The sequence below is a fragment of the Aptenodytes forsteri genome, unplaced genomic scaffold, assembly GCF_000699145.1.
Source record: "Aptenodytes forsteri isolate BGI_AS27 unplaced genomic scaffold, ASM69914v1 Scaffold277, whole genome shotgun sequence".
Taxonomy (NCBI): Eukaryota; Metazoa; Chordata; class Aves; order Sphenisciformes; family Spheniscidae; genus Aptenodytes; species Aptenodytes forsteri.
Genome location: NW_008795561.1, coordinates 648,387 through 668,964, shown reverse-complemented (window position 1 = coordinate 668,964; position 20,578 = coordinate 648,387). Strand labels below are relative to the sequence as shown.

The 20,578-nt window shown below is 39.2% G+C and overlaps 1 protein-coding gene across 1 annotated transcript in view; it reads left to right on the top strand.

The window, feature by feature from the left end:
* FBLN1 (fibulin 1) overlaps positions 1-20,578 on the top strand; it is a 69,781-nt gene that overhangs the window by 17,214 nt on the left and 31,989 nt on the right. Inside the window, exons 4-13 of the mRNA XM_009282235.2 lie at positions 801-860; positions 3,028-3,129; positions 4,447-4,584; positions 6,788-6,925; positions 9,291-9,434; positions 10,259-10,387; positions 10,892-11,017; positions 11,564-11,683; positions 12,539-12,670; positions 13,227-13,350. Of these exons, the coding sequence (XP_009280510.2) occupies positions 801-860; positions 3,028-3,129; positions 4,447-4,584; positions 6,788-6,925; positions 9,291-9,434; positions 10,259-10,387; positions 10,892-11,017; positions 11,564-11,683; positions 12,539-12,670; positions 13,227-13,350 (1,213 nt within the window). The remainder of the gene's footprint in view (positions 1-800; positions 861-3,027; positions 3,130-4,446; positions 4,585-6,787; positions 6,926-9,290; positions 9,435-10,258; positions 10,388-10,891; positions 11,018-11,563; positions 11,684-12,538; positions 12,671-13,226; positions 13,351-20,578) is intronic.

The following is a 20,578-nucleotide window of genomic DNA, read 5'->3' as shown; positions in this document are numbered from 1 at the left end:
GCTACTCTGAAGAAAATTAACTCTACCCCAGCCAAAACCAGCACAACAATCACTGAAACGAGACTAAGCTTCCTATTCAATAACCAGAGTATTTTGAGATTGTGTTTTTACACATCTCACTACCAACCTACCATTTCCCTTGCGTTCAAAGTGACAGGATTGGAGGAAGTCCATTAGCTAGTCCTTTGGGCAAGCAATGGGTTCAGGCAGTGGATGTATTCAGCCCTTTTATGTCCTCCATGTGGAGAGAAAGAACTCTCAGGACACTTGCACGTAGCAGAAGTACCACTGATCAAAACTCTGAGTTAAGGTATATGAAGTACATTTGAAAGAATGCCATAAGTAGATGCCCAAAAGTTGGGTGTGGAGTTCTTTTTGGAATGAAGTCTAAATAAATAACTGAGGTTAATCTGATTTTCATTAAAACTGTGAGTACCCCAAGCTACTATAAAGTCAGTGGAAGCCAAGCGTGCCTCAACAACATGTCTTATGAAAATGAGGTTAAGCTCTGGTTAAAAGCCTAATGTTAAGAACCTGCATTTGAAAATCTCAGCCCATATGTAATCTATGATCACAGCGTGACTTTCATATTGAATCAGTCAGATGGAAAATGCCCCATGGCCACGTGCATTTGAATGTCAAATTTAAGTATGAAATAGCTGTAAAATATGTAAATAATGCTGTTTAATTTTGTCTTGGTTTATCCAAAACCCTGGTCTGAGTCCCATCCCAAGCAGGCAGCTTTTTACTGTGAGAAGAAAAGTGCTTTCTCCTTTAATGCCTATCTCTGCTCTTTTTAGTTGAAATTTCAAAGGAGGAACTAGACCAAGAAGATCCTTATCTGCATGATGGCTGCAGAGGTAAGTCAGGTGACTACTCCTGTTAGCCAGCTCTTTTGTGATTGCCTCCAATAAAAGTGAAGCAAACTTAGATATAGAGATTAGCCAAAACCTTTTGCCTAGGCTAGTTATGGATAAAAATAACAGAATAAAGACCCTTTCTAAGAAATAGTAGGCCATGGAGGCATTGTCTCCCGAGGTGGAGTTTGTCTTAACCAACTGAAGCTTGGACTATGCATTTAACTTTTATTTAACTTCTACTGGGTAATACCTTAGAGGTGTTACCTATTGAACCTGAGGAGTAGTCTGGATTATTCAGAATGTGGGGATCCTATATTAAATATGTGCATTCTTTTATTCTCCTCTTGGGATGATCAGGGTGATTGAATATGAAATGAAACTTGTTTCCTTTTGAGATGCATCACCTGAAAAAAGGAAGAAAAGCGACTATTGTCCTCATTAGTCGGGCTGTTCTGCCTCCTGGGAAGAATGTGTTATTGGGATATTGTTCTGCTAAGTATTCTGATTTATTGCTTGTCACATGTGATTTACATGTCTATAAACTTAAAACAGCAGTGATTTATTCTTTTGTACAAGCATTTCAGAACTAAGTAATTTGTTTAGGATAAAATCAATTTAATAGACATATTCCAGTTGAGAAATGATTTACTGTGCTGCATGTTGTATAGCTATTACACTCTAGAGAGGATGGAAATGTCTACTAGGTCATTAGCTAGTCAAAGCCAACACTAGCTCTCTTCCTTGTCTCCAGCTGCTAATTACAAGAGATGACATAGAAAAACGTGTTACATATTTTCCTGGCATTATTTCTTTATGTAATCAGTTGTTGCATTTGTCAGGTAATCAGCTGCCTGCGAGAGATGGATTGGTATGACTAATTACAAATTAGAGTTTGTGTCTACAGTATATTTTCTGATAAACTTGGCATGCCGAAATTACTTGTGATTTTCCAACCTTCGCCAGGGGAAACTTAAATTTCCTAGGCAGTGGAACTTCCAGCAGTTTGTTTTGGAGCACCTTCATGGTATATGAGGAAATTAATTCTGTTCTTCCAACACCTCCACGATAGGTTTTACTGTGGCTGACAGGAGCTCACAGTATTAGCAGAGGTTCAGAAAGCGGTAGCTGTCCATCTCAGCCACAAGACTATGGTTCCTTCTAATGTCATTGCCTTTGTGTACAGACCTAATTTTCTGTGGTGTATTAATGGCCCTGTCCTCATTAGAAATTGTTGCACTTAAAAAAATTATTTTGATTCACTCAAAAGTTTAAAGTATTATAGCTGCATTTGCCCACATTGATTGTGCTTATCTCAAACCTTCTGTTCAATGCCTATCCAGCCATTCTTAAAAACGGAAGAAGACAGGTTCTATTTGTACTGTCGATACTCTTACAACAAATAGTTGGAAGTATATAACCTTTTCTCTATTGTGAGAATATTGAATGTTTTTAACATTAATTTATTTTTTAACAAGATCAGAAAAAGTAAGATGAGCCAAATTTTGTGTAAATTTCCTATAGTATCCTCTCTTTCTGTCTGCCAGAATAACCCCAGCTCTCTTTCACATCCTTTGTGACTCCTGCACACACTAGGTCCTTAGTACCCCAGTAGTAAGTCTTGATTCCTTTAGATTCTCTGAAGCCGTTGTCACCCACAATACCCCAATACCCTCTTCTCCCTTTCATGTTTCCTGCCTGCTGAGTAGGAAAAGAGCACATGCTATAGCTAATTCAGGAGTATGGTCCTAATAATGATGGGCTAAAAATAAAGCCTAATGCAGCTAATAGTGAAAATGTTTCATTAACTTATGGTGATGCGTCTTGTCTTCCTTATTGTACAGTAATCACCATACAAAGTTTTAACTTCCCAGCCAAAACCTGAGGAGGTTTCTGAGCTCATCAGCATTTTCCCTTCAACTTCTAACAATGATGGGCTATGAGTGACTCCTTGATTTACTTCCTTCTTCTATTCATTTTTAGAGCTAAAAGAATCCAGTGATTACAAACACTTCTTTCAGTGTTTAGCCCTTTTCTTCTTTTGTGTATGTGTATGTTGAGTTATCTGCTTTTCTAAATAAATCAGCAAGCATCCTGCAAATCAATGGTTTGTTTCAGTTCCTGTGAAAAGCCTCTTAATTATGTAAGGCTTCTTAAAATACCCGAATAGGTGGCGGTCCCTGCTCTCAGCAGTGCAGAGACACAGGATCCAGTTATGTCTGCTCCTGCTTTGTTGGATATCAGCTTCAACCAGATGGTGTCAACTGTGAAGGTAAAAGAAATAAAACCATTGCCTCGCTTTATCAACATCCTTGTTTTAAAAGAGCAAGAATAGATAGAAAAAGATCCAGACAGAAGAGATCAGAATATGCTTATGCCAACTGGGGAAAGAGGTGAGATCATAAAAAGTTGATTTAAACAGAGTGTTAGAATGAGAATTGTGGGAAGATGGAGTTAAAAAAGAATCAGTAGAACAGGTGAAGGATTTAGAGTGGAGAAGAGGCAGATCTTGAATTTATTGTCGTGAATAAAACCAAAATAAAATACCTGTTCTTTTTTATAGTAGTAGATAGTAATTGATAAGGCAGATGAAATAAAGTAGGATTCTTCAGCTTGTTAAGGACACAACTGACAGAAAGGAGGAAAGTCTTGGATATCATGAGTGGCATGGGAATAGTCAAGGAGGAAGAATTGTTAAGTTTCTCCCAGAAGAACAACTAAAGGGACATCAAATGAAGTGGGCTGGGATAGAGCTTATTCCACTTGACTTCAGATATGTGCAATGTAGACATCTGCTTCTGCGCTAGTTAGCCTAGGCTCCTTCTGTTGCTAACTGAGAGAAACAAGCACTTCCAGGGCACAGTTTGTCTTGCCTATTTTGCGTAGCTGTTGTAGGATGAAAGCGTTACTCATCAGGAGTGCCTTTCTCTCTCATTGACTGAAAAGGGAGTCTAGGTAAGTAGCTCAGATACAAACTTCAGGATATAAAATAGATATTGATGATTGGTCAGATTAACACTAACCTAGCGTGAAATATAAAAAGGAAGAACTTTTACATTTGATACATGTGGATGCCAAATATTCTTATGCATTCAAAGAGAAAATGAAAAAATTCACAAAAGAAATGTCTATCAGTAGCTATAAAATAGAAAGTTGCAACTTGTGGCTCAGGCAGTCCCTAAGCCATATGTGGGTGGGAGGCAGAGCAAGGGAAGGATTTCTGAAAGTTTCCTTCATTCATATAGTCACTATAATCATCTGCTACTGGACTCAGTCAGATGATGTTGGCCCTTTGCTCTCACTCAGTACAACTTCCTCCTCTTTCTTAAGTACAGTGAATCAGTGATCATAAGTCCTGTTACCAACAGGGTCAAAATGTCTTTACTGGCTCACGCTCCGAGAACAGAGATGAGTAGCCACATTGTGGGGGTATGAGTGTGAGGCCAAATCCACGCCATTCTTTGTATCCTGATGCTCAAAGTAATGACTGATTGGAGGTGTTCCCAACAGCTTGCCTTGATCTCATCTCTTCCCAGTGATTTCATGTTTCTTATTTACTCTTTTTTTAAAATAATTTTTCATATTCTAGATATTAATGAGTGTATCACTGGGACACACAGCTGTGGGATTGGACAAACTTGTGTCAATACATTAGGATCCTTTCGCTGTCAGCGGGACACGAGCTGTGGAACTGGTTATGAACTAACGGATGACAGTCGTTGCAAAGGTACGTCCTGTGCAGAGAAACTGAAATCTTCCAGGCTTACTTAAGTAAAAGAATAAGTACGTCATCATGTCATACTCTCTTACTTTTGGTAAATACATGTGTAAGCTGTAGTTACACAGGGACACACGGACAGTGCTAGTTCTTCTGGGATAGTAGTTTTCCACCTGTCACCTTGCAGATACCAGATCGGGCTGTCTGTGGACTACTACAAAGACTTCCAGGAGAGATAACTGCATTTATTTTACACTGGCAATTTGTGTTGCGCGACAGGAGCTGATCTGGGGACTGAAACAGTTGATTTTGAAGGCCCAGCACTTACACTCTACACATTTTTCTGGTGTTTACTTCTGGCTAGCTCTAGTCTGGTCCTGTGAATTGGTCGCTCATTAGTGAGTGGAGTGCCTAAGGTCCTGCTCCTGGAGCATATCTAATGGTTTAGTTTCACCTGAAAGAATCAAGTTTGCAGACTTCGGAGTGTGAAACGAAGTGTGACAAGTGGAGTGACCAGGTGATTCAATTTGAAAACACTAATGTAGAGGCATCTTTTAAAAAAAGTAAGCCTTTATCCTCAGGTTTAAATTTGTTACAAAGGGATTCATTTCTTAATAACAACATTCTTAAGGATTTGAACATGAAAAAGGGTTAAAAGCACTGTTCTTGGCTAGCTGTGTTTGAACACAAGGGTAATAGTTTTATTTACTGAAGTAATGACTGATTTCAAGTTGCATCTAGCTCAAAGTATGCTGTTATGTGCATCCATAACTTCACCTGACGTGCTACCTTCACAGAGCTATAAATTAGCAGCAAGCTCTATTTGATGTGGAATTGGTTTCTACTGTGAGAAAGTCTGTTCCCCCAGAGCTTAGAGTTGTTTATAAACAGACTAATTTCATTCCACTGAGTAAATTAACTCAACCAAAATTCTGGGTAAGTTTTTATTGTAGGAACTGATCAGTGATGAATAATAGATTGAATAAAAAAGCTGATGAACAAACTCCCAACGCAAAACGTGCAGAACATACAATGTCTTTCAAAGTATCATGGTCTAACTTTGATCCCTTTGAAGTAAAATTTTTGCAGATTTGAATGACATCAGATTTAGGCCAACAAGTATCTTGCCAGCAAGTATTAACAATCTTTCTCTGGTGGAAAAAAAGGAGTACAGACAGTAAATTATGCGTGCCATTAATGTTAGAAATTTCTTATCTGGATAAGATATGTTAATAATGTTAATTATTAATGTTATGTTAATAGCAATGAAAATAGGAAATGAATAATCTTCATGTATGATTTTTAAATGCCAAGTAAAATGACAGAGTTGTGCAACATGTAGAACCCTGCCAAACCCAATTCAGTATTAACCCATCCTAAACTTAAAACAGGCTCCACAATCATTATTTAAGTCTCACAAAGCTCTAGGGATAAGCAGTTGCAAAGCTGAGGCATCCTATTGCTAGAAAGTTGCTGTATTTTAATAGCTTTAGGAGATTTCATCCCATGGCAAGGTGGCAAACATTAAATTTTAGCTGCTTTTATGTGGACAGGGTTACATTCATGAATGAAGCCTCATTAGCCCTTGTCTGCTTTATGTGAATCATAATTTATTCACAAATATTTATTGTCTGTTCTGAACTGGAATGGAATATTAAAGTGAGCAGAAATCATATTTATGTGCATTTTAAAGCACAATAATGCAAGGATAGTGCAAGCTTTAATATGGATGAGAATCAACGCCAATTAATTCCCTTATGAAAGAAATGAACGATGTCTGTATTGGATATAAGGTTAAAATAAAATTGCACTTGGACATATAATTAAATCTTACTGACTTCAAAGCTGAGCCCATGTATAAGCACAGTGCTGAATCAACACTGAACACTGCTGAACGCGATGCTTGAGGTGCTCTGTAATAATTTTGAATCATTTAGTTGTGAGAACTAAATTTGTAAAGCATAATAAACACACACCCCCCCTATATATAATGTTAATAACAAAATAATAAAAACCCCCTTATTCTACCTGTTTTTACTGAGATTCTGTTTGAGGTAGTAGGTCAGATTGATCCCGGTTCACTGCAATGAATTGCATAAAGATATGCTGAGGATTAATCTGTCTGACGTTTTTGACTATGTGTTATGTTTTAAATGTGATGAAAAAGCTTCTGTCAAACTCATGCTAACAATTTTTTTTTGTGATGTACCAGATATTGACGAATGTGAGACTGGTACTCATAACTGCCCCCCCGATTTTATCTGTCAGAATACTCCCGGATCTTTCCGTTGCCGACCCAAGCTACAGTGCATGAATGGGTTTATACAAGATGCGCTAGGCAACTGTATTGGTAAGACATATTCTTATTTCAGTGAATACTTAAGTGTTGCCTCTGAGATAAGTTGTAGTTTCACTGGGTGAGTTCTGAGCTTTTCAAGTCGTTCTTCAGGCACGTATGCATTGCACTGCTATGTGTTTTTTCTGCTCCTTTAAAGGCAGGCTTGGTCCCACAGGTAAGATTTACAGACAAAAACCATTTAAATAAAAGATTTACATACTAGATCCCTGTTTTTACTGAGATTTGGTTACCTAAGGCACTTAGCTGCATTTGAACATTTTCATTAAGTCTTTGGGGATTTTATCGGAAACAAAATTTGTAAAAAATTTCTGATATGTTTTATCTCTCTCTATCCGAAAGGTTTTAGCTAAAGCTTGGTATAAAAAGCTGTAATTTATGACATCCTTTGTAACACACTTTGTTGATATTAGTATGCGTGGTTCTACAGGTATGTAGGTATTTCCAGACCTGTCCCCGTTTAGTTATAGCTTATCAAGAATCTTACTGTGTATGAGAATGATGGGCCAGTTATAATACACTGTGGAGAGGAGTTTTATTTTTAAGACTGATTACAATCTGTCGGGCTAATGCCTTGTTTCCAAGACTCCTACAAAACAGAATTATAACCTTTATATAAATATGTTAGAATTACTGGTTTCCAGCAGACTTTAAATGGAATTGTCTAATGTGACCTACAAATCTATCAGTTATTCCCTTGAGTAGTAGTTTCAAGTCTCAACTTAACTTTGAATTCCCCCAGCGGCGTAGCATGTCTTGGACTTGTGGAACTGGCTGAGCGGCAGCAGCTGCCAAGTCTAGCTCATTGTCAACTCCTTGTTCTCCTGACCATATCATACCCTGTAGTGCCGAAATCTGACACTGGAAACACTGAGGCTGAAAACAAAATTGCAGCCTTTAAAATGAAGGGGGGCCAGGGCTTGTGCACAAACCCTTTGAAGATGTGTATCTGCCATAGCTAGCACCAGGTCCACGGTTGTTAGAAGTTAGCGTGCCTTCACTGACATTAGCAAAGCCACATCAATTTGCAGCAGCAATAGTTAACGTCCCCTAAAATGCATTTGCTCAAAATATTTACCAAATAAATATATATCAAAACAAAACAGTTTCACAGGCTGATTTTACAAACTGTGAATCAAGTGCTGCCCTATGTGGTGTTGAGGGGGAAAAAGTATGAAAACTTTCCTGTATTTCCAGTGTCATTGGAAGTTGAAAATTTTACACTCTAGTGAGCTGGGATAGGCCTGGCTGAAAGGACATACCCTTCCCCATCTTCAGGCAGTCAACGTTTTGCAAGCTAGATGATGTGCTTAATACCATACCAACTGGAAGGCAGTAGCTCGTTAACAGTACCACTGCGTAAAATGATGATAATATCCCAGTGAAACAGTTGGGAAAATTTTAGGCAGAGAAGTACTCACATGAAGCTGGACTTTGCTGAAGGTTATGGGATGCAAGCCCATACACTTGCAAACAGTGTTGCTCCTACAAACTGTCAGGTCTTAGTTACATTAACTTTTCCAGGTAGCAAAGGCTGCCTCAGTACATCCTGTAGTCACTGACTCCCAACTCCAAAACTCCTTTCCCCGAAACTAATAGCAGGTGCTAACCTTGCATAACAGGGAGTTCCTTACCTTCTTGGCTAGATACACCACACCAGATCATACTCTAATACAGCTTAGTCTTATCTCATTAGATTTTCTGAGATTTTACTTTATAGTGGGTTCTTATCAGGCAAAGGATATCTTTGTCACAAAGTGATAGGATGTCCAGTTTGTAAAAAACCAGGTATACGTTTGATGGATGGTAGAGGGCTGCATAGTCTTGTGAATACATAAATAAGCTATTCGCATTCTCATGTGTTTATATGGACAACTTACCGTAAGACAAGGTAAGGTATTCATGGTGGATACCTTGAGCAGTAGTTTATCTCTCTGTAAAAATGGAGTCAGCTACTACGTATATGAGCACGTACTACCAAATAGCTCATTCACTGTGAAACATAACCCACAGACTGCAGCATAACTGGTTGAGCTGGTGAACTGAATTGTCGATCATCTCTTCGTGTGTTTAGGGGAGACTTTCAAAGGCTTTTAAACAAATACAAGTTCTATACCCAATTTCCACTGCTGCTCAGTGGGTTCTGGGCCTCTCATACCTCTCCCGATCATCACGCTGAAAGCATTATATCGGTGAAGCTAAATGACAGGAGTAGTTGTGTTCTCCCATGGGCAGCGCTTTTCAAATTCTGAAGGATTACATCAGGATGTAATCCTCTGAAGGATTACATAAGGAAAGCATCTTGCCTTAAACATCTTCAGGCAGCAGATAGTTACACTGACTCGTTGTGCTCTTGTAGATATCAACGAATGCCTGAGCACCAACACACCATGCCCAGCCGGGCAGATATGTATTAACACTGATGGCTCATATACCTGCCAGCGAATCTCACCCAGCTGTGGCCGAGGTTATCATCTCAATGAAGACGGAACAAGATGCGTAGGTAAGTAACAGTTTTGAAGACAAAACAGTTTGAAGAAAATAAGTCACATCTATGATTTATGTTTACCAGCTTCTTGCACTTTGCCCAAGTTTTTCTCGTTCCCACAGTCAATTCTTGATCCTGTTCTTTCCCTCATGGCATTCCCAACAAGTGAAGAATGACAAGGATCTACTCTCTGTCCTTCATATAACTCATGAAACCCTATATTCTGAGAAGAGGAGAAGTGATAATCACACCCCAAAAATGGCATTGTCTGTGACTGTGTTAGTGTATTGGAACAATGCTGTGTGGTCTCAAATCTCCACAATACATAGGTATAACATAATGCCCACTTAATGTCCCACAGAAGCCATTCAAGTAATGTTGAAAGGCATATATACCTTTGGCTGGCTTGTAACTAAGGTGGCTTTTGCAGAGAGAGGTGTTTTTGCATGTTTTCAATTTCTGTAAATGGCTTATCCAAGCACTACTGACTGTGGGTCTCTGGCATCTTACACTACCTGAAGAGCTGATCCATGAATATTGAGTGTGCATAATAAAACAATTTTGCACCTGATTTTCTCTAAAGATTGTCTGATTTCCTGATTTCTTTTCCCTCCCAAGTCCGTCAACAGGACACCTGAGAGATAACCTGTTTCAGTAAGAATAGTTTGGATTTGTGACTCTGATTTTCTTGTGGAAGCTGAGCGCTAGATCAAAATCTTGCTTTCTGTTTCAAAACACTTTATAACTACTAGGGGACACAGAAGTATGTTAACATGTTGCTCTTCTCTCAACTTGCATGCTCAGAAGTGTACTTTCAATCACTTCTCTCCTTTTTTTAGATGTGGATGAGTGCTCATCCTCTAATCAGCCTTGTGGAGAAGGACATGTTTGTATAAATGCCCCAGGCAATTACCGTTGTGAGTGCAAATCTGGCTATTCTTTTGATGTCATCAGTAGAACTTGTATTGGTAAGTTGCACCTATCGACTTAAATACATGCAGCCATGGCATTTTAAAAAATGATCCCGTGTAAAGAATGTTATTGCTCTCTGCGTAACCTCTTTCATCTGAATGTAAAATTGACCACTGTATTATCTGTATAAATCTAATACCATATTAAGAGATACTGATACTTCAAAGGAAGCTGTATTAGTATCGTCAACATGTTCTCTGTTATCCTGTTAAAAGGTAAGATTATGAGAGTGCGTGTAATTGTTTTCTGTGATACTTTTATATGCACCTACAGCAAAACATTCCTTTGGAAGATCAAAGCAACTTTCTTCTTTATAGATCTAATTTAATTGTGCACTGGGGTGCTTCTAAATGAGCATTTTGAGCAAGTCCTTCCCTCTCTAGTATGAAATTTAGATCTGGAAAATAAAAATCAAACTTTTATGACCACATTCTTGTCCAGACTACTACTGCAGTGAAGCCAGCCAATGCATAGACCTCTGTATATATTTATCATTGCAGATATCAATGAATGCAGACGCTATCCAGGCCGCCTTTGTGCTCACAAGTGTGAGAATACTCCTGGTTCCTATTACTGCACTTGTACCATGGGATTCAAACTTTCAACTGATGGCAGGTCATGTGAAGGTATGGCTGTCATGCTTTGGCGTATAGTGTGAAATACAGCTCATTGCTGTTTAGCTATTTCCATTTGATTTTAGCTTGTAAGACTGCACTGAAATGGCATCAGAAATCAATGCAGTTATGATTAATCAAGGCCACCGTAGCTCACAGTTCCAATATATTGCCCTTTGGCTGGATCACGCAGAGGTGTATGAGCCTGTATTTACTGTATGTTAAAGGGTGATTCAGCTAGATCAGATTCAAGACCTTCAAACCCAGCCCTGCTGATATCCAGATATAAAAATGCAAGAGTGGTCCTAAAGACTCCCTCCAAGTCACACACCTTGAAGGACAGTGGGAAATAATAGCACAGTGCAGATTAACCTATACTGCCAGACCCTGTTGAGAGTAATACACCCAAAGCCCCTTATTTCCAGCTTACTCAGTGACGTGCATGCCATCCTTTTTTAATTTAAAAAATTGTTTTCCAAGGTTTTGCCTTAGTCCTGTAATAGGAGTGATGAATATAGCAAGAAATTTGGGGTTCAGGTATATAATTTTGCATTTCAGATTTAAATGAATGTGAGAGCAGCCCCTGTAGTCAAGAGTGTGCCAATGTGTACGGCTCCTATCAGTGTTACTGCCGCCGTGGCTTTCAACTTAGTGACATAGATGGGATTTCATGTGAAGGTAAGCATTATTGTTTTGCAGGTAGAGGATGAGTGAGCATTTCTTATTCTCACTGTAACATACATGAACAGTTCCATGTTCCTGTAATTGTTTCATTTTAAGACTTGATTCTCTTTGGTATTTTCCTGTGAAACTATGAAACTTTATTTAATGAAGGTCTTCCACCCATGTCCTAGTCTAGAAATACCTCTGCTTGTGTGGTGTCAGTTTTGCTGTTTACACTGAATTGTAGCTTGGCATATTTCTGTAACTTACCAGATTTTTTTTTTTTTCAGAGGAACTAACAGAATTTCTAGTCTTCAGCAAGTGAAGCTACAAACACATTTATATGTTACATATGTAATATGTAATAATACTCGGTAGTATTTTATATATCCTCTTTTTGTGGGTGGTTGTGAACTAATGTGTAAGTAGGTTTTCCTCAAATACAAGGAGGATGTGGGTGTGACCTCGTGAACAAGATCCTGAATTTGGACTTAGGTCTCCAGGACTTACTAGACAGTAAGACCTTGGGCAGAACACCTCACCTCAATTTCCTTTTTGTAAGAACAGGGATAAAACTATTCCTCTCCCTCCCTTTTCTAAAGTACTATGATACATGTCACTGTAAAGTGCTTGCTCTTATCCATTTACTTTGTCTCTTGGGCCCTTATATTGCTTTTAATTTTCTTCACACCTCCATTTATTCCCGACAGCCTTTTTTGACTAGAGGCACCCCTATCTGATGATCTTTTTCCATGCCCAGCACTTAGAATCATGAAATTGTGTTTGAAGCTCACAGCAGGAACACCGTACATGTGCACTTGGTTGAATGTCATGAACACATAGTAAATTAGTGGTGTTTTCTTCTTGCAGATATTGATGAATGTGCTTTACCTACTGGAGGGCATATCTGTTCCTTTCGATGTATTAATATTCCTGGAAGCTTTCAATGTACTTGTCCCTCCACTGGTTACAGGTTGGCACCCAATGCACGCAACTGCCAAGGTGAGTTCAATAGCTGCAGGGATACCTAACTGGATTGTGGACTTCTGAAAAGCTCTAGCAAGTTTTTATGTTTAAAAATAATGCCTTTCCTACAATAATACAGGCAAAGCAGTAAACATCAGCTTGAAATCTGAAGAAACCAGTATTTTATAATAAATAGACAGGAAATTTCTTCTATAAACTATAGAATGCAGTGGAGAATACTTTCTATAACATTACTAAAGAATTCTAATAAATTCTGAAGGTGAAGATTCCCACTGTGAGATGGTATGAGTTAGTTTAGCCATTAAAAGGAAAGATCATGCTATAAACATTTCAGCAAATATTTAGGCCTTGTCCACTTAGTGGCACTGCTGCTCTTCCTTTTCTTGTTCTTGCCTGTTGTTTGGGTTAGTTTTCTTCTTTTTCTGTTCTCCTGCCCTCCCCTTCCAATCCTATAATAACATTTAATTGCATCCGATGTTCTGTAGTAACTAATATGATGCTTTCATCATCTGGCACCTGCAAGTAGAGGAAAGGCAGGTGTTTAATCCACTCACCTTTTTCCATTTGGCAGATATTGATGAGTGTGTTGCAGAAAGCCACAACTGCTCTTTCAATGAGACCTGCTTTAACATCCAAGGGGGCTTTCGCTGTCTGTCTTTGGAATGTCCAGAAAATTACCGCAAGTCAGGAGATACGTAAGTACTTTCTTTTTCAAGGTTGAACAGCTTTTTTGTGACGTAATCTCCTTTATGTCATGCCGCTGCTGACTGAATGCATAATGGATTCTGGCAAATAAGTATTTTGTTGGTAGGCCTACCCTATGTTTTGCACACACAGGTCTGGTCCCTTTCTCATGCTCCTGTTTCAGTCTAAGAAAAAGGTATTCCCTTAAAAAATGCCATGTGTCAGTGGTTTGCATCATAATGATCTCTAGAGCCATAAGCTGATGTTCCTTCTCTGGCTACCTTGCAGGCAACCTGTTAGGAGGGTTACATTCAGCTTCAAAGTTCTGACTTTTATTTCCTTTCACATGTAGTCTTTCCTTACTATTACACTCCAGTGAAAGAGTTCTTTTTAGCTCCCTCTCTGAATTCTTACCAGTGCTGTTGCAAAGCATTGCAAGAATGTCTTATTTTTAGTACCATTTCACCTCTGTTAAAAAAGCTGGGAATCCTAGCAAGCGTGGTACGTTAGCTGCTGCTCATATTTGTGTCTCTTAACCTAGCTCAGAGAAAGTCTATGCATTCTGGTGTTGAAAATACGAGACAGCTTTGGGAGGATGGGCAGCTGGCAGCTCATTTATACCCATCAAATGGTGCTAGCGAAGTGGAGAAGTTGTTGCAAAATTTCAGTCGCGTAGCTCGAGTTTATGGCTGACGCAGATGACTGCTTTTCCTCCCGCCCTGTGGCTCTACGGCCACCCTGTGCTCCGGCGATTCTTCCAAAGACTGCTCCACGGTCCCCCCCATGTGCCCCATACCCAGGTAAGTGTATGCTCCGTCAGCTAGGGAGGAAAGCTGATAAATCACATTTGTCATCAGCCTGCTATTGCTTTTCACAGTCAGTGTTCATATGCCCACCACCTTTTAGATAAAATTGAGTACTCTGTGCCTCTTCTGTAGAATGAAGCTAATGCTGATCTTCATCAGAGGGACTTTGTGGGGATTAGTTATTTTCCATTTAAACCTTAATCTGTGAAATGCCATATAAGTGGCACAGCAGATGTATTTGATCAGAATGCTGTAGAGGGAGTTCATGGTATAAACCCAGCTATTTATGAAATAAGCTTGTATTCTGAGAAATGTCAATAGTAATTAAATTTTAAATTATATTTGTCACATCAATAAACAAGCAGTGCCTCATGATGCAGATGTTCTCTTTATTTGTAATATTGTGGGTTCATTTGTATCCTAATTAAAAAAAAAGTCATTTGCAATGGGCCACTAAGCAGAATTAGCAGATTTCTACTCTTATGGACATCCCTGAGTGGCAAAGTTGTTTATAAAATAAGTGTTGTACATACACATTCCATTTTGTCTTCTTTCTTATCTATATGTTTACGCATGTGTTGAAATTAATGGCTATTTGAGATGTAAGGGATCTTTGGGGGAAGTAGTAGAATGTCTGAATTGTTTTTCTGTGTCTGGGTTGTTGGGGCCCTGTAATGGCTTACTCTGCCTAACTCGAACAGACTCATAGGGAGAGATTCTTCTGATGTGCTAGGGCTATAATTAGGCTATGAGTCAGACACAAATCCTGTAGCTGCTCAGTGAAGTTCTAATTATTTTAATTCCTTGAGTTATTAACTTGTTGGATTTATTAGGTTTTTCCTTCTCAACAGCTACAGTTACTAAATTTATTGTCGAAAATGTGTTTGCATAAACCAAAGAGAATATGAGTTCATTACCTTTATTGCAAAAAGTCCAAGTTAGTTCAATGGGGAGATAGGTACTCTCATACTTAGCCAGTGTAGGAGTATTATACCAACATGCCAGAATCAGGGTTACCTTGTGCCCACTGGGGAACAGTTTTGTAAGACAGCTCTTTAGCACCCTTTTTACATGCAAACTAATTTACATATTCTTGAATAATTTCTTTTTGGCATGTATAACCCAACATAGCTGATAGCTAGCATATCTTCATTAGCTTTTGCATGATAATGACATTAAATCACTTTTTCACCCAGCCTTGTGCCAGGACTCTAAAATCAAAATAATTGGCTTCTCATAACATCATTATCTATTACAGATACCATTTTCCTCTCTTTTTTATTCAAAACACATTCCAGTTTCACCAACTTGGCACATCGTAAGAAAGACAACACATTTTCCATTCCCATCAAGTTGGCATCTCATGGGATTTTTTTACCCTATTCTCCAATATTTTCTTTGGAACAGCTATAATTTAATAGGCCTCAGTCCTGCAAATCCAAGTTCGTTCATTCTTATTTTTTCTTAAAATCCTTATGTACAGGCAACAGCCCTCAGTGATCCAGAAGCTTCCTTAACAAATACCTTTAAAGCAGAGATTTTTGCGTGGTGGCTGTTGCAGTGGTGATTGTTGCAGTGGTGATTGTCATCAGGTGAAGTAATCACAGGATCATCCCATGCTATAGACTGAAAGCTCAGGATGCTGTATAGATACTCTGAGCTTCAGGAGGAAACAGCCTGTGTAACCTTCCCCAAAGACCAGCAAGTGCCTGGCATGGTCCGATCCTTAATGGTAACAATTTTATTGAAGGTCTTATCTCTTTTGCTTAAATTCTTTTTTTTTTGTTTTCCTTGATCAGCCTATAGGCTTGGTATTTTTCCAAGGATAATTAAGATCTACTGCTACTCACAATAGGACTTAACTTGCTGTACTACCTTGCCAAACACTTTTTGTTTTCAAATTGCATAACAATTAAATTCTTTTTATGCGACACTGAAGTCTAACATTTGTAATATTTAAGCCAAGAAAAATAATAGAAAAGATAAAGAAGCTGTTGTGGCGGTGTGTCAGAAATGTGTGCTGCATTGAGCCAGATTGGGAAATATTTTTATATTCTAGACATGTCTGCATATTATTAAGGTTGCCTGTCACTTCTCATTATTAGGACCTGTTTTTAACTGCTTAGAATTTTGCCAAAACGTAACCAACGGCTGAAATCTTACATGCCAGGTGTCTGACTCAGGCTCAAGTTTTGGCAAATTTCAGCCATAGCAGTTCACTCATTTCCAAGAACAAGGGTAGGGAGGAACACATTGTTTTGTGTGTTTAAGACATTTTGGTGATTTTTTTTTTTTTTCTTTTAACAGTTTGCTGTCATGTTTTGGAGTAGAAACCTGAAATTTGTTAGGAGATTACTTTTGCGGTTTTTGTCATCCTTACCAAAAACCTCTGAAACTTCTGAAATTATGAACTCTGTAAAATTGCATTTAGCCTTTTTTCATAAAGTGTGTTTAAGAAATTTTGGTGATTTTTTTTTTTTTTCTTTTAACAGTTTGCTGTCATGTTTTGGAGTAGAAACCTGAAATTTGTTAGGAGATTACTTTTGCGGTTTTTGTCATCCTTACCAAAAACCTCTGAAACTTCTGAAATTATGAACTCTGTAAAATTGCATTTAGCCTTTTTTCATAAACCTTAGGAAACGAGGACCTTGCTGGGTAATCTTAATCTACCCCTGTATGCCAAAACAGAGTCAGGTCTACCTGGAGTATTTCTGAGAGTTGTTTGTTTAACTTTTGCTTCAGGTCCTTGAATGATAAGGTTTTCATAGCCTCAGTGGCAATCTGTCTTTGTGTTTGACTGTCTTCCTCAGTGCAATTTAATTCTTCCTATCAGTAGAGAGGTCTTTCTTTTTTAGCAACAAACAATTCTCTTCTGATTTAGCAGACCTGAGCTTCTTGCAGCTCTTTAAAGCAGTCTAAAATGTGCAGGTACCAACTCCACAGACTGAGCCTGCTCCCACATACAGCCACAGGAAAGAAGCCTGATCTTCCCTATAATGTCAGCTCCTATCTGTCCTGGGCCAGGCGCTGCTGGCCCTGACAACCCCAGAGCCTGTTTCTTCTGTGCTTTCAAAGACCACCCAGACTCCATGGATAAGAAAGCTGTTTCTAGCACAGGTGAGAGAAGAGCCGACTCGGTAAGAAGGAAAAGCATACTAAGAAGGAGGCTGAATGTAGGGAGGGAAAGATCTGAAGGAATGACCAGGTGAGGAGAATGAGTCTGGGAGACGCTTGAGGGGTAGAAGGTAAAATTGGGTAAAACAATTTAGAGACAAGGGGGAAACCAACCACAGGAGTCAGGAGCTTATGGTTAAGGGTGATTGATGCCAGATTTGGATGAAGACCATCAGAGCAAGGAATAATTTGGGATGGCTGCACAAAGATACTGAGGGAAGGGGTACATGCTTTGGGACTAGGGCTGTGAGGTAGAAACTGAGAGAACCAAGTGTCAGCCAGGAGAGGATGGAGCAAGAAGAGGAGGATTGGCACTGGCTGAGCAGATGGTCCTGATGCCAAATGTTTGAGTGAGCAGGAAGGGCAGTAGGCAAGGAAAGGAGATAGGAAGAAAGAGCCACCTTGGGAAAGGCAGATGAAGGAGACAAGGATAGGACCTAAAGGCTCAGTGCTGAGGGCAAAATGAAGATGGATCTGTCTCTTCTATAGCTTGAAAACTCCTTGAGGCTTTCCAGCTCGAGAGAGGAGCTCAATTAACATAAATGTAGAGATCCACGATGTGGTGATAAAGCCTGGTCGATGGCTCATCTGGGCCTCAAGGTGTGGTGCAACCTGCTGAAAAGAAATACACACCGATGATAGCGTGAGCGAGTGCCTTTGTAGTAGAGTATATTCTAGGAGGTCCGTAAGATTGTTACAGCTCTGGAAATCTACAGGGTCGAATTTCAGAGATGTGTAGTGTATAGTTTGGTAATAATACTTGGTTAGTTGTTCAGCACGTTGAGATGGTTTCCCTGTATGAAGTAAATTATAAAGCCATAAATCCTGCTAATAAAAAGTTCTTTTCCCTTCAGTGCATGAGGAATTGTTGTATACCACTCAACTCCTTCGGACGCAATGGAGTGAAAACCAGGCTCAGAAATTAACAGGAGGGAAGGCAGAAAATATTTTCTCCTCATTTCTCCGTTAGGAAATGTTGTATTCATTATCTAAAATGGAATCTCTCTAGTTTTGGTAGTTTTCCTTTATGAGTAACTGGTGTTTGGTACATGAAATTCAAACTATGAGTAATTCTTTGAAACCAGTATTTCAGCCACATAAATAAACCTAAGAGAACAGAGTAGTAAGTGAGCTAAAATAATCGGGAACAAATTCAGGAGTAAGTGTTTAGCGGCAATACATGCTTATTTTTCTAGCCCATGTGCCTAATTGCAGAGGTTTGCAAAGATGTATATAAAACTGCCTCACTGCAAAGCAGTGCATGTTTTACTTGGGCTCTGGGTTGGGTTTCTCTGGTAGCATCTTGCTGCTTCCTCAGCACTCCCCTTCTCCTGCCGGGTCCCCCGTGCTCTCTCCCACAGCGACATGGCGTGGTGGCAGGGTGCGGTAGCTGTACGGCCAGATCATCTGTCCTGAGATGTCACGGAGCTGGAGCTGCACCCGGGGTCTTGGGCTGCTCACTCACTAGGAGCAGATTGTTGGGTTCCCCCACCGTATGATTTTCTTCTGCCCACTGAAGGGAAGCATTTAAATAAGGTCTAGAGAGTACACTGGGATTTAAATCCTCATTGCTTATTGCCTTTGTGGTGCATGACCCCAGGATGAACTCTGGTTCTTGAAAGCAATAATATTTGCTATCTCTCCTTTGTGGTTATTTGATGGAACAATTAGTGCACATTAACTAAACATATAGTGAAGTGTGTAGTGTGCACCACCAAAGAATAAGATAAAAGATGGTGAATTTTGAATAATTCTAACTCGTAGCCGCAGGCACATCTGTCTCCACAAATAACTTTCTGAATCAGCAGAATGTCCTTTTTCAAATCTTAGGAAGCTGGGAGCTTTGGTTTTTTGTTCCCTTAAAATTCTGGCTATTATTAAAAAATGCATTTTACTTTTATAAAAGAATAAATCATGGCATCTTTATGAGCATCTAAGTGCTTCCAAAAAGATTTACATGAAGAAAACATTTCCAACTAAGAAATTAACTGCCTTGACTTGCTTCATGATTTCAGCAAAACCAAGTAGCCTTGTGATTTCAACAAAACCAAGTCATTCTTTTTAGTGGAGTTATTGATGACATTTCAGAAAAGAATGCAGAACTCACTATACCTGAAAATATTCCAAGAGTATCCGCACCTAATTAGCTGGCCATCCTGTGAAGACTTGTGTGTGCTCTTTACACACATGAATAAAATTAAGAATGCATTTAAGTCTTCAAAGAATTGCTTTGTGCTTTGGTTTGCAAGTGGTATTAAAAGAAAACATAGAACACATTAACTGAAGAACTGAGCGTGCTTTTAACTGCTCTTTTTGAAAATGCTTATTTTACATATAATGAGAAGTTCCTGGAATTCAGGTCACCATGCACTGGCAACAAAGTGGTGCTTGCTTATGAGCCACAGTTCTATTGATACCAGATACTCCTGATAGGAGCTCAATTTTATATGTCAAAATAAAATAAATGAAATGGGCACTCAAATTTCCTTGAGGTAGTAAGAAGCAAATCATGCTTTCATGCTGGAGCATTTCTTAGCAAAGAAATGAATGAATAGTTTAGGTTCCAAAACCTCAGCCTGTGGACTGAATACTGCTTTTGAGTGGAGAGACTCTTGTACATAATTTAATTGATTCATAGTTGTGCATGAAGCAGGTTTGGAGCTAAATGCACAACCTGATCATCCCCAAATTTTGCAAAGTCAACATCCAGCTGAGATCGTCATGTCTACCTCTACTTCCATGTACGTGTCTGAGAGGATGTTCGGATACCAACTTGAATGTGGTGATTTGGGCATATCTTTCATCTGAAATTCATATAATCTTTCCTTGTACGCAATTCTCTAAAGACTTCTCAAACCCACCAGGTAGCATGACATGTCAGATCTTCATTAATATGCTGGTAAACTACAACATTCTTTAATGCCCATACCTGTCTGTGCCATATTTTACAGGACAAACTTCACTTCTCTCAGTAACAGAAAAGGAGGAGATTGCTCCCTCCATGCAGATCATGATTTCTGGTGCTGACATTCATTGTTCACTTTCAGCCTGTATGGGTGATCTCTTCCTAGTTCTCTGGATTTGATGCTGTAATACAGTGCCTAGTGGTAAGGGAAGAAAACAGCAGAGGGCAACTTTCTCACTCACCAGCATCATTCCTGTGACTCAAGGCTGCGTAAGAGTGGACTGAATGTGTAGGGCACATGCTGGAGACATCAGGCCATTGGATCTTGTTTTCAGTGCTCGCCTAGGTGGGTGT